This window comes from Vespula pensylvanica, chromosome 4, assembly GCF_014466175.1.
Source record: "Vespula pensylvanica isolate Volc-1 chromosome 4, ASM1446617v1, whole genome shotgun sequence".
Lineage (NCBI taxonomy): Eukaryota > Metazoa > Arthropoda > Insecta > Hymenoptera > Vespidae > Vespula > Vespula pensylvanica.
Window position 1 is genome coordinate 9,941,441 of NC_057688.1, and position 11,057 is coordinate 9,952,497.

The 11,057-nt window shown below is 47.0% G+C and overlaps 1 protein-coding gene across 4 annotated transcripts; it reads left to right on the forward strand.

Annotated features, from left to right (window-relative positions):
- The first annotated feature begins 144 nt into the window (after positions 1–144).
- Positions 145–6,746, forward strand: LOC122628816 (annulin). 4 transcript variants are annotated; one of them, XR_006327120.1, is made up of 11 exons: positions 3,249–3,513; positions 3,588–3,937; positions 4,003–4,135; positions 4,216–4,445; positions 4,613–4,926; positions 5,032–5,301; positions 5,384–5,463; positions 5,534–5,678; positions 5,753–6,059; positions 6,137–6,518; positions 6,596–6,746. XR_006327120.1 is itself a non-coding variant. In XM_043811510.1 (10 exons), the coding sequence occupies exons 1-10, from the start codon at positions 301–303 to the stop codon at positions 6,443–6,445; spliced, it is 2,271 nt and encodes a 756-aa protein (XP_043667445.1). In that variant the 5' UTR covers positions 145–300; the 3' UTR covers positions 6,446–6,746. The 4 variants fall into 4 exon arrangements, 3 of the variants coding, with proteins under 3 accessions (XP_043667445.1, XP_043667446.1, XP_043667444.1); XM_043811510.1 differs by lacking the exon at positions 3,249–3,513 and adding an exon at positions 145–433 and having other exon boundaries at positions 6,137–6,746; XM_043811511.1 differs by lacking the exon at positions 3,249–3,513 and adding an exon at positions 921–1,145 and having other exon boundaries at positions 6,137–6,746.
- Positions 6,747–11,057: the final 4,311 nt, after the last annotated feature.

Consider the following 11,057-nt stretch of genomic DNA (forward strand, 5'->3'; position numbering starts at 1 on the left):
GATCGAACGATCGATAAAGATCGCAAGCGGCATCCACGGACATCCCGTCTCACGGTGCGCCTCTTGACTCTTTCTTCCGCGATGTTTTTGCTCGCCCATTTTTTTTTCCTCCAAGAATCTCACAATCGGAGTCAATAAGAGAAGCATCGATCTGTAAACATAACGCGTCCTATAATCTTTCGCATATTCATCATCAGATTCGTTGAAAGAAAAGGAGTAAAAAATCGATGATATATCTCGATAAACGAGAAGATCGATCATAGGTAAATATAAAATTAGCACGAACGATCGAGAAAAGAAATGTTGAAGAAGTGTTGTTCCTGCTTCACGGGATTCAAAGCCGTCTTTCAACCTCAAGACAGTGGCACGGCTTTAAAACCGATATGCACCAAACCAGAATGTATGCCTCGTCCACCGAATGTCTCCGAATCAGGTAACGATTGATTTACTCGTACGTATCGTCAATCGCACTTTGATATTTACTCCCACGAGTAACTGTCACGAGTTATTTCAAGGACATCGCGTTGCAAGTATGCAAACGATTATTTCCTGAATCGCGCATCTTCCTCGCAAAGAAAAACGATTAACGTAATTGAGATCCACGATGAAACAAGGGAATAACATTGGAAAAGATTCAGAGAGAATTGCATTCATCGTCGGGAAGTTAAACCCCGCGAACGAGTCGTCGCATTATCCTCGATCGAAAATTACATTAATTTAAGACTCCTTCGAATCGACGATCCTTCTCGTCGTTCCAACTTTTATCGATAAGAGATCAATGGGTTATCAAACTATGATAGAAGATGCGAGGAGATTTCATAATTGAAATCATCGCGAATTCCACTTAGTAACGCATTTACTTTTACATCGCTTCGCAATCCTTCGCGATAATTCATAAGCGTGTGTCATTAATATGGCGTTGCTAATAGAAAGAAAGAAGTTTTATGGTCAGCCTAGAAATTATGCGGAAAATGATTTCACTTGCAGAGACACGCCTATCTCGCCTACGGTTATCTCGACACGGTTATATACGCTTACTCCCATCTTCCGTTCAATAATATTTAACCAACCTTAGCCTTTCTTCTTCGAATCGATCCATTCATCCGTCACGAAGTTCGGAATTTGTCCGACAAAAGTTGGCCAAGGTAAAAACGCCTCGAACGTTTGCGCGCCTTTGGTAATATAATTCGCAAGTGCAACGAGCGACGGTGTTTACGTTCTTCGCGGGTGTGAGCGTTTTCTGGTCGATGATGTCATTGGACTCTTACGCCGATACAATGATATTTAAATCTTTGCTCGTGCTCGTCGCTCGTCGATCACGTTTCTACGAAAATTATTTATATCCAAGTTTCGAACTGGTAGAGATCGAAAAGGACAACTTTTTTTTCGCACGCCCGCACGATGTTCGAACGTTCGTGCAACGAGAGAGAGAGAGAAGGAGACTTTTCGGCATAGCCGTCCGTAATCGAGTTAAATCGTTTATTTCAATCTCTCGCTTAACGGAGAAGTGCCCTTGACACGGACCCTTGACACGCTCGGTCGACGTTTTTAGAGAGGATAAAAAAGATCTGGAAAAACGTACTTGGACTCGATTCGACTCGCCTCGCGAAGGAAATATTACGTTTGTACAAACGTGTACGCTCGCAAAGGAATTCGTACTCGTTCGTTATTCCTCTGCGTTGGCAATTGAAAGCTCTTAACCGTCTAAAAAAAGAATTTCGTTAACCCGCGGAGCGCGTTTATTTCCTGGCGCCATTCGCGGCCCGTCCCGCCGAGCGAAAAGAGGTTTAACAATTTCTTAAAACAAATACACGGATGATAGGAGTTTAAACGTATAGAGAGTAGGCCGTGAAATAGTTCGCAAACGGCCGAGAGCCGATTCATCTCTCGCGCAATCGGCTGCCAGCGCCTGATTTGAATTATTAAAGGCGCCTTCTCGACGGGCGTGCAAGCGCTCGATCGCGTTGATCTCGTTTCGAGTCGTACAGATGCGTGAACCGTCGCTCCGAGAATTCGATCGTAATCGTTCACTTTGGCAAGTTCGAGTCAGAGAACTCCGTTCTTCGAAAGCACACCTACGAGTGATTCATAACGTCGACTCTCTCTCTCTCTCTTTCTCTCGTTAAAATACGCAACGAGTTTTCTCGTCGTGTTTTCTTACTTCCTTCCTTCCCTCCTGCGTTTTCGTCGTAATCCTCGCCTTTCACGTTAGACCTTTTCGTCGGTCGGTATGATGCATCCGATAAATCGATAGACCTCAACGAGAAATCTTCGTAGCTCGTGTATTTTAGCATACCTATAAATACGATTGCGTAAAAATATACGGAAGTGGAGTACGTCATCGCCGTACTATGAGTCAAGCATTGTAGTCCGTCCAAAATTAAATAGAATTGTCTTCGTAAGCAACGAGTAAGAACGCTTAAGAGATCGTTAAACGGGGTGTCTCTAGATCGCTTAAACAAACCGCATAATAGGCTCGGTAAACGAGGTGACACGAGAGGCTCGATCGTCGGAAATATGCGTCATTGACCCACTTTTCGTAGACATCGATCGACGAGAGATCGATAGAAATCATAACGCGCAAATCCTTTCTCGATTAAAAGGATTCGAACGCCTCGAGAATCGGCGTTTCTTCGTCGAAAAAGAAACGTTCGAGGTAATCCATCGATCGACAAATTCGACGAGAGAATTCGAACGAGCAGAACGGAGCGGAGCTTACCGATATGGACAAAAACGATCGTTCGAACGCGAATCGAAAATGATCGGTATATCGATACCTATACCTCTATACCTATACGTTTCGAGTTTATTATCGAGGCTCTTTATTAGCTTCGTTTGACGACTCATTTAACGATCTCTCATTGGCAATCGATCTTGGCTGGCACGCTCGTTAATTACCCGCTATAAGGAAGCAGACGTATCGAGGATCGAGATCGAGTCTCTCTCTCTCTCTCTCTCTCTCTCTCTCTCTCTCTCTACCTTCGAGATTTCTTTTCGACCGTATCTCGGCTATTCATCCGGCGAACGAGATTCCTTGGAAATTGATCGCGATCTGTAGAAATGGGAACTCGAGTGATATCACTTTTCGCAGATCGGTAAATCGTACGGTTCCGCGATAGACCGCGTAGATCGCATAAAACGATAATTAATGGGAGGGACAAAGTGGGAGAAACGATCCATCGAGAGATAGAAGAGCGAGAGACCATGTATGGTCGCGTGCACCGTGCACGTGCCTCGCGCACTGCTCCTCCGACTTGGAATGAACCAGTTGCGATCGCGACTTTCAGTGCATCTGCGGATCTCCTGGAGGACTTTACCGTATCGAGTACGAGCTCCACCGAGCGTCGCGTACGTTACGTCGGTAATCCCGTATGGATTCGGTCAGGCGCATCTTTGCGAGACGTCTGCCACCCGAACCGATTCCAAATCGTCGCAGAATGTTTTACAGATTTTACGATCGTTACCGCATATTCAACGATCGACACTTTCGACCGTTTCCCTTTAGATTTCATTGTGAGTGCGTTGCGCCGCTAAACCCGGCTACGCGCAACGCTCTAATCTCCTTCGACATTTTTTTTTATTTTTAGGGGAACATTACGGGGTGCCGATCTTGACGATCCATCACGTCGATCCTTGCATAGGAGAGAACGGGAACGATCACAAAACCTCGAGATACGAACTGATGACGCGCCAAGGAGACGAGGCGAGACTCGTCGTCAGGCGCGGTCAACCCTTTTACTTGCATTTGTCGTTATCGAGGGACTACGACCCTACCATAGACGGTATTTCTCTCATTTTCACCGTCGACGGCGTGGAGCAGCCTCAATACGGGCATGGCACCCTCGTCGCCACTCCCGTTCTCGAGCCAGGAGAATATTCCGAAGCTTCTTGGCAGACCACCATCGACGCGATAGAGCCGGCCTTTATACGACTTAAGGTACGCGATGAAACGAAAGCTTTTTCGGCGATGCCACGAATCTCTTTGAAACGTTCTTTTCATAGATCACACCTTCCCCGAACGCCATCGTCGGCAAGTGGAAGATGGATATCGATACAAAAAATAGAGAATCGGAAGGTGCGGTGAGCTACACGATGGAGCATCCCTTTTACATTATCTTCAATCCGTGGTGCGAAGGTACGTCCTACGTTAAAAATCGACATTTCTTTTCTCTTCGCGAACGATCATTGGTTCGTTGTTTCTTCGGGATCTTATAGAGGACACGGTTTACATGGAGGACGAAGCTCGGAAACAAGAGTACGTGATGGCCGACGACGGTTTGATTTGGCGCGGTAGTTACAATCGTTTGAGACCCACCGTATGGAAATACTCGCAATTCGAACGGGACATATTGGATTGCGCTTTGCACCTTGTGATAAATGTCGGAAAGGTTCGAATCTCCGGACGAAACGATCCCGTCGTCGTGTCTCGCGTTCTATCGGCCGCCGTGAGTATGAAGTACTATTTTGACAACTTTGAATGCCTTCGTACGGGCACGAATATCGCCGGTCGCAGGGACGACTACCTGTCGTTCGTTGAAAGGACAAAAGCGATACGCGAATTTGCACGATAACGGTTTTGACGATTCGTCGAAGCACGTATTATTGGCCGTAGGTAAATTCGCCGGATGATAACGGAGCCGTGATGGGTAATTGGTCGGACGATTACGAGGGTGGAACGCCACCGACGAAATGGATGGGCTCGCAGAAGATCCTTCAGCAGTACTACAAGACGAAGAAGCCCGTTAAATATGGCCAGTGTTGGGTATTTTCCGGAGTATTAGCCACCGTTTGTCGTACTCTTGGTATACCCTGCCGAGTGGTAACCAATTATTCCAGCGCCCACGACACTCAGAGTAGTTTGACGGTCGATTATTTCGTCGACGCGGAGGGCAAAATTATGGAGGAACTTAACAGCGACTCGATATGGTAATGAGGACGTAAAACGCCATCGCGGACTATACTACCATCCTCCCCCTATAATTAATCTCTCGAGGAATTCGCTGTTAAAAAATGTGACGCCTCTTCGAACAGGAACTTTCACGTCTGGAACGAGGTATGGATGAAGCGCTTGGACCTAGCCCCCGATTGCGATGGCTGGCAAGCCATCGACGCGACTCCTCAGGAATTGAGCGAGAACGGTTATCGTTGCGGTCCGGCGTCCGTGGCTGCCGTAAAGAACGGCGAGGTCTTACGTCCTTACGACAACGCCTTCTTGTTCGCCGAAGTCAACGCCGATAAAATATTTTGGCGATACAACGGCCCGACTCAACCTTTGAAGTTGATACGAAAGGATATTTATGGGTGAGAGTTCGATCGCGAGAACGTAGAATTTCGTTGTACAACGTGGAATTCCTTTTCCTCATCTTCTTCTTTGCTCGCGTAGAATCGGTCAGCTGATAAGTACGAAGGCGGTTGGTCGCTGGATCAGGGAAGATATCACGCATACCTATAAATATCCTGAAAGTAAGTTTACGCTCTTATTCAATCTCCGTCCAGATCGCCGAGCGACTCGCGAGCATCGATGTTTTTACAGAATCGGACGAAGAACGGGCTGCCATGATCAAGGCGTTGCGCCAGAGCGAATCGCTCTTTAGTCGCTACTACCTCAACGAGGAGTTCAACGACGTCATGTTCAACTTCGAACTTCGCGACGATATTATAATAGGACAACCGTTCAGGTACGTAGATAGGATCGATCGTCTGCAGGAGTTTGCAAGATTCGTATCGAAGGTATCACTCGTTTTATTTTCAGCGTCGTTCTTTTGATCAAGAACCGAAGTTCTTACCAACAATACGAGGTGTCCGTTATACTGAGGGTCGAAACGGTTCTTTATACCGGTCGCGTCGGTACTCCGGTGAAGAAAGCGCAGATCGAACGTTTGGTCAAACCTGGTGTCCTCGAAGACGTACGCATGGACGTCGCCTGGGAGGAATACGGTCCACGATTGTTGGATCAATGTGCCTTCAATATCGCTTGTCTGGCCACGGTCAAAGATACAAACTTTGAGTATTTCGCTCAGGATGATTTTCGCGTGAGAAAGCCAGACATAAAGATCGAGGTAATTGTCAACGCGTTGGTATCTCTTTTCTTACTTGTTGAATATTCGATCGAAAATAATTTACTTTTAACGAGCAGTTGTTGGACGAGCCGATAGTAGGCGAGACGCTCAATGCAACGGCAAGGTTTAAGAATCCATTGCCGATTCCGCTGAGAAAGGGCAGATTTTTGATCGAAGGGCCTGGCTTGGAGCAGCAATTGAAAATAAAATTATCCGAGCCCGTGGAAGTCGATGCCGATGCGGAATGTTCGTTTTCCATGACGCCAAAACAGGAAGGAAGGGCAACGATCGCTGCTAAGTTCTACTCTAAGGAGCTGGAGGACGTCGATGGATTCGTCAACTTCATGGTAAAGCCTACGAAGGAGTCTCTGAGCAACGACGTTTGATGCCGCTCGAAACCTTTAGGGAATATTCTTAGGTTATTCTTACGACAATAAAGGCGCGCGTCGAAGACAAAGAAATTCTAATAAAACGAAGGAGAAAAATCGATTACGAAATAGTACGCCCTATCCGATACGAAGATACCCGGTACAGATTTATTTTTACAAGCCAAAATCACACATGTTTGGATACTGGATTGATATTTACGAAAGATTTATATCTCTTCTTTACAGGTACACGAAAAACTGCATATATGTATTATAGAAATATATTTTTGACAAATTTTTACACTTGTACGCACAGAAATCACATTGTCGAGATCTAACTCATCCGTTGTCCTCTATCAAAAAAAAAAAAAAAAAAAAAGGAAAACTCTGAGAATTACCTATTTTTCTTCCTCGTTCGACGCAGAACGCAGTGGAAGATCTCCTACTGGCAGGTAATGAAAAATTTAATACGGCAAATATATCAGAAAGAGTAGATACGGGTGACTTTCGAGCGGAACGGGATGAATTGATAGTCGTCAATTAGGTTTCATTCTCGAACGAAGCGTAATTATTTGGAAGAGAAAGGAGGGCAAAAAGGAAGGATGACGGAACGAACGTTGGGACGGTACGCGCGATCCTGATGCAAACGATGTATCATCATCCGAGAAAATTAATGTTGAAATATGGCTGTTGGTGAATGATAGGTGAGGTAGGAGGCTAAGCGATATATCGGTACTAGAAAGGGAGATACATACATCAGGGTGTCCGAAGCGAGGAAGGGAGAACGAGTCGGAGAAGTTATTGCGAGATATCGATTAATGAATGCCGGTGCAAAATCATAAGGTGGCGAAAATAGCGAGGCAAATTGGACAGTGAGTTGAAGGGAAGACTGATGAAAGACATCGACAAGGGCGTTGTAGGTGGAATCGGCCGAACAAGTATCCCTCTAGCTTTTCTCTCTTCGAGTACCGATCGAACGAGTACGTTCGTTCAGCCGGATCTATCGTCGATGGCAGCAGCCACGATCATCCGCGTTGCACGCGCTTGACAAACGTTGCCTTCTTTCGAGAGATTTCGTATTTTCATGAAAAACGGTCTTACCTTCGGTCTGTCCATCCGAACGAATAGAATATCGTGTATTGGGAGATTGGTGTAGCGGACGAGAGAAAAAGGAAGAGACAAAGAGAAAGGAAACAGAAGGGCAAACAGTGAGATATGTCTGCGAAGGTAAGCGTGACGTGTGATGGACGTGTAGCGGCCCCTGTCCGCGGGGTTCTCGAAGAAGAGGAGCCAGTGGAGGAACTCGTGGAGGACCCATACGGGGGGTTCATTTGGGTTCAACGTGATTCTGGACTCGGCACCATGCTACGCGCCATGCATCAACACCCAAGATCCATCCCATTATGTATATCTCATCAAAATAACAAACACGCCTTCCACCGTTAAACCAACATTCCTTTGTTGCCATCGAAAAGCCGGTATCCATCAGAATTGCCAGGGAAGATGCGTCAGTGACGTATGCCCCTAACCGTGAAAAAGAGAGAGAGAGAGACGCAACCCCAGCGGGACGTCGTGCGTGGTAGGGGGCAAGAATTCGAGATTTCTCGTGAAACGTTATTAATGCCGAGGATCAACGACGATACGCGCGATCGGAGAGCGTCCTCCTTTTTTTTAGATTTTTATCTAGCTCTTCCTACTCGTCGTATAAAGAATTAAGCGTAACAGCGACGATTGTTCCAACAAACCCACGGCTGCTCGTTGCAACATACATTTTTAACGTTACGTCAATATTTTGTCTCGACGGCTAAAGCTTCCATTCGTTTCAGCAGGTGGTTCTCTCGAAGCTCGGTAGATGGCAGCACGATTCCCTCTCATCAAAAAGCATCAGCGCCGTAGCAAAGAAGGGCGACGTAGTTCCGAAGAAAATTTTAATCGATCGATTGCATTTATCCATCCGCGTAGTTTCGAAGAATTATCACTCGCAAGAAATATTTATCGAGAATAATTAACACGCTCTTCTCGTCGACACGGTAGGCGGATTACCACCTGTCGAGTCAGCTTGCATCGAAGACCACCGAGAAAGACCTAATCGTTCCGATGAAAAAAGAAAAAGGAAAAAAAGCGAAAGAACGTTTAATTTTGCGGTTCGTCGGCTCTTCTTCCACCTATAGAGAAACAAATTACTTCCTTATTAGATGGCATACATTTTATGAAAATTATAGTCGGCGCATAATGGTCTCCGTTCCCATAGAAATTGGCCCAATTTGGGTGACAAGCGATTAGGACACGCGAGGTTAAGCCAAAGGTATAGGTATAGCGAGTAAGTAGTAGTTTTGTCTTTCCCCCGTCCCTTCCCCCCCCCCTCTCACTCACCCTCTCCGTAACCCCTCTTCCGTTTTGGTCACGCCAAACGTTGTTTGTCGGCAATTTTCGAATGTTTATCTCTTCTCTTTCATCGTACCGCGAGAAAAGCGCTCGATCTTTCCTTTTCACCGATGCTTTCACCTTCTCTATTACTTTCTCAGCCAACTGTGGAATAGCGTCATATTTTCTTTTCTTCTCGTCGACTTTGACGCACCGTTGCGGTTTGAAGAAGCAGTCGGTGTTCGTAAAAGAGATCACAGCAGCAGTCGAACGAGTACGGTAGCGACCGCGAGAGAACCCATTGTTTCTCGAAGAAAGAGAGATCGGTTACCTCGGAGCTTTGAGAATATCATCCTTGTCTCGTTACACGAACGTTTGCGCGACAGCCTATTATTTCGACCGATCATAACCATAATCTCGGGCGGAATAATGGGGGAGCCGTCCGAGCAAAGAGGAGCAAGATGGCTGTGACACAATGCCCGTGAAAGAGAAAGAAAAAAAATTATCGGTCTTTGAAAGTCGGGGTAGGAGATAAACGAGAGAGGAGCTCCTTAACCCGTATCCGCTAAAATACGATACTGGTTTCGTGGAGTACGATTCGGAGAGGGAGAGAGAGAGAGAGAGAGAAGGAGAGATCTCCGACGAAGATCGAAACTTTGCGAAAACTCGAAACTCGATCGGTGGACTTTCGTCGAGGATGTCGACGAAAAGGCAGGAGGAAAAGGAAAGTCCATTCGTCCGGCTGTTGGCGCCGCCGCGCCGTAGAGAGGTTCGAGAGCGAACCCCATTACCGAGGAGATTATGGTAAAGCGAGTACCAGTGGCAGCGGTAGGGCAAGAAGGGCAGGGCCGTCGTAATTAGGGCGTCGCAAGAGGGAGAAACGATGGCTCGCCCGAGGACACGCAAGTGGAGTAGTAGCGGTAGTGGTGGAGTAATAGTAGCGTAGTAGAGCAGTAGTAGTAGCGTAGTGGTAGTAGTGTAGCGGTGGTGGTGGTGGCGATGGCGGTGGTGGTGGTGGTGGTGGTGGTGGTAGAAGGAAGAGCGAGTTTACACAAGGGGAAAGGGAGAAAGAGAGAAAGGATTTTCCACGGGCGCTCCTCGTTCGGCAAGCCGGGAGAAAACCGATATTTCGACGAGCGTTGGGTAAACGTTGCTAGTACTACGTACCTACCTACAACCTTTCATCCACATGCCTAGCCAGCTAACGCCTCTATGTACACGAATCCATGGACATAGGTACCTATGGAAGTAGTGGCTACATAATAGAGGCGCATAAGTGGGAAGAAGGGAGGTGTACGCGTAGTCAGTCAGTCAGTCAGACCCTTTTTCGACCGGGGGTGCATGCGTAATGAGGAAGGCGCGCCATTCCAAGCTCCCCTTTTTCGCATATCATCCCTCTTTCTCCTCCTCGCCATCTCGAAATCCCTCCTAGGGAGAGCCTTCGTGCACACCCCTCCGAAAAATACCGCTCCCGCTCCCTCTTCCTCTCTCTCTCTCCCCCCCCTTCCCGCTGGATGGAAAGCTCGAATAGCGCTGCTTCTCGCGAACGTCCAACTTCGAGGATTACTCCTACGGAAAGTGCTACGTCTTGCCATCCTCGATTAGGCTCCCCGATAAGAGAGAAGAGGGAGAGCCGAACGAATAACGAAAGCTGCTGCGCGTAAGTAGATATACCGTTACTCTTGGAGGGCAACGATAGTTAAACCCCTCGTTGTTATGCGCCCGACATGCTGCCAAAGTCAATCTCTCGTTCGCTCTCGTTCGGTGCATCTCCCTTTGTTTGGACAAACTGTCAGCGAGTCGCTACCATCCCCGAGTAAATACAGAAGCGCAAATAACGACGCGTCGAAGCGGACGATCGTGACACGCTCGAAAAAAAACGATTTCGTTGGCTCGACTTTCCGAGTTGGAATAACGAACGAGAAAGATTAGGGTCGATCTTTCGGGCGAGCCTCGCCTCGCGCTGCCCTTCGTGTTCCGGCAGAGAGAGAGAGAGAGAGAGAGAGAGAGAGAGAGAGAGAGAGAGGAGCGGGTGAGTTTGTGGCTCGCCCGAACAAATACCTAATTATCGATAAGATCTAATAGAGACGTAAGGAAGAAGATTTACAGGTCGGAGGATCGAAGCCGTTCTCTTATCTTTGGAAATTATAGACGAAGATACTTAGTACTGCTCGAAGTAATATAACGAAGAATCGAATTTGCGATGAGAAATAGGTAAGAAGAAAAATCGATCGATCGCGGCCACGTTCCTATTACAAGGTCGGCC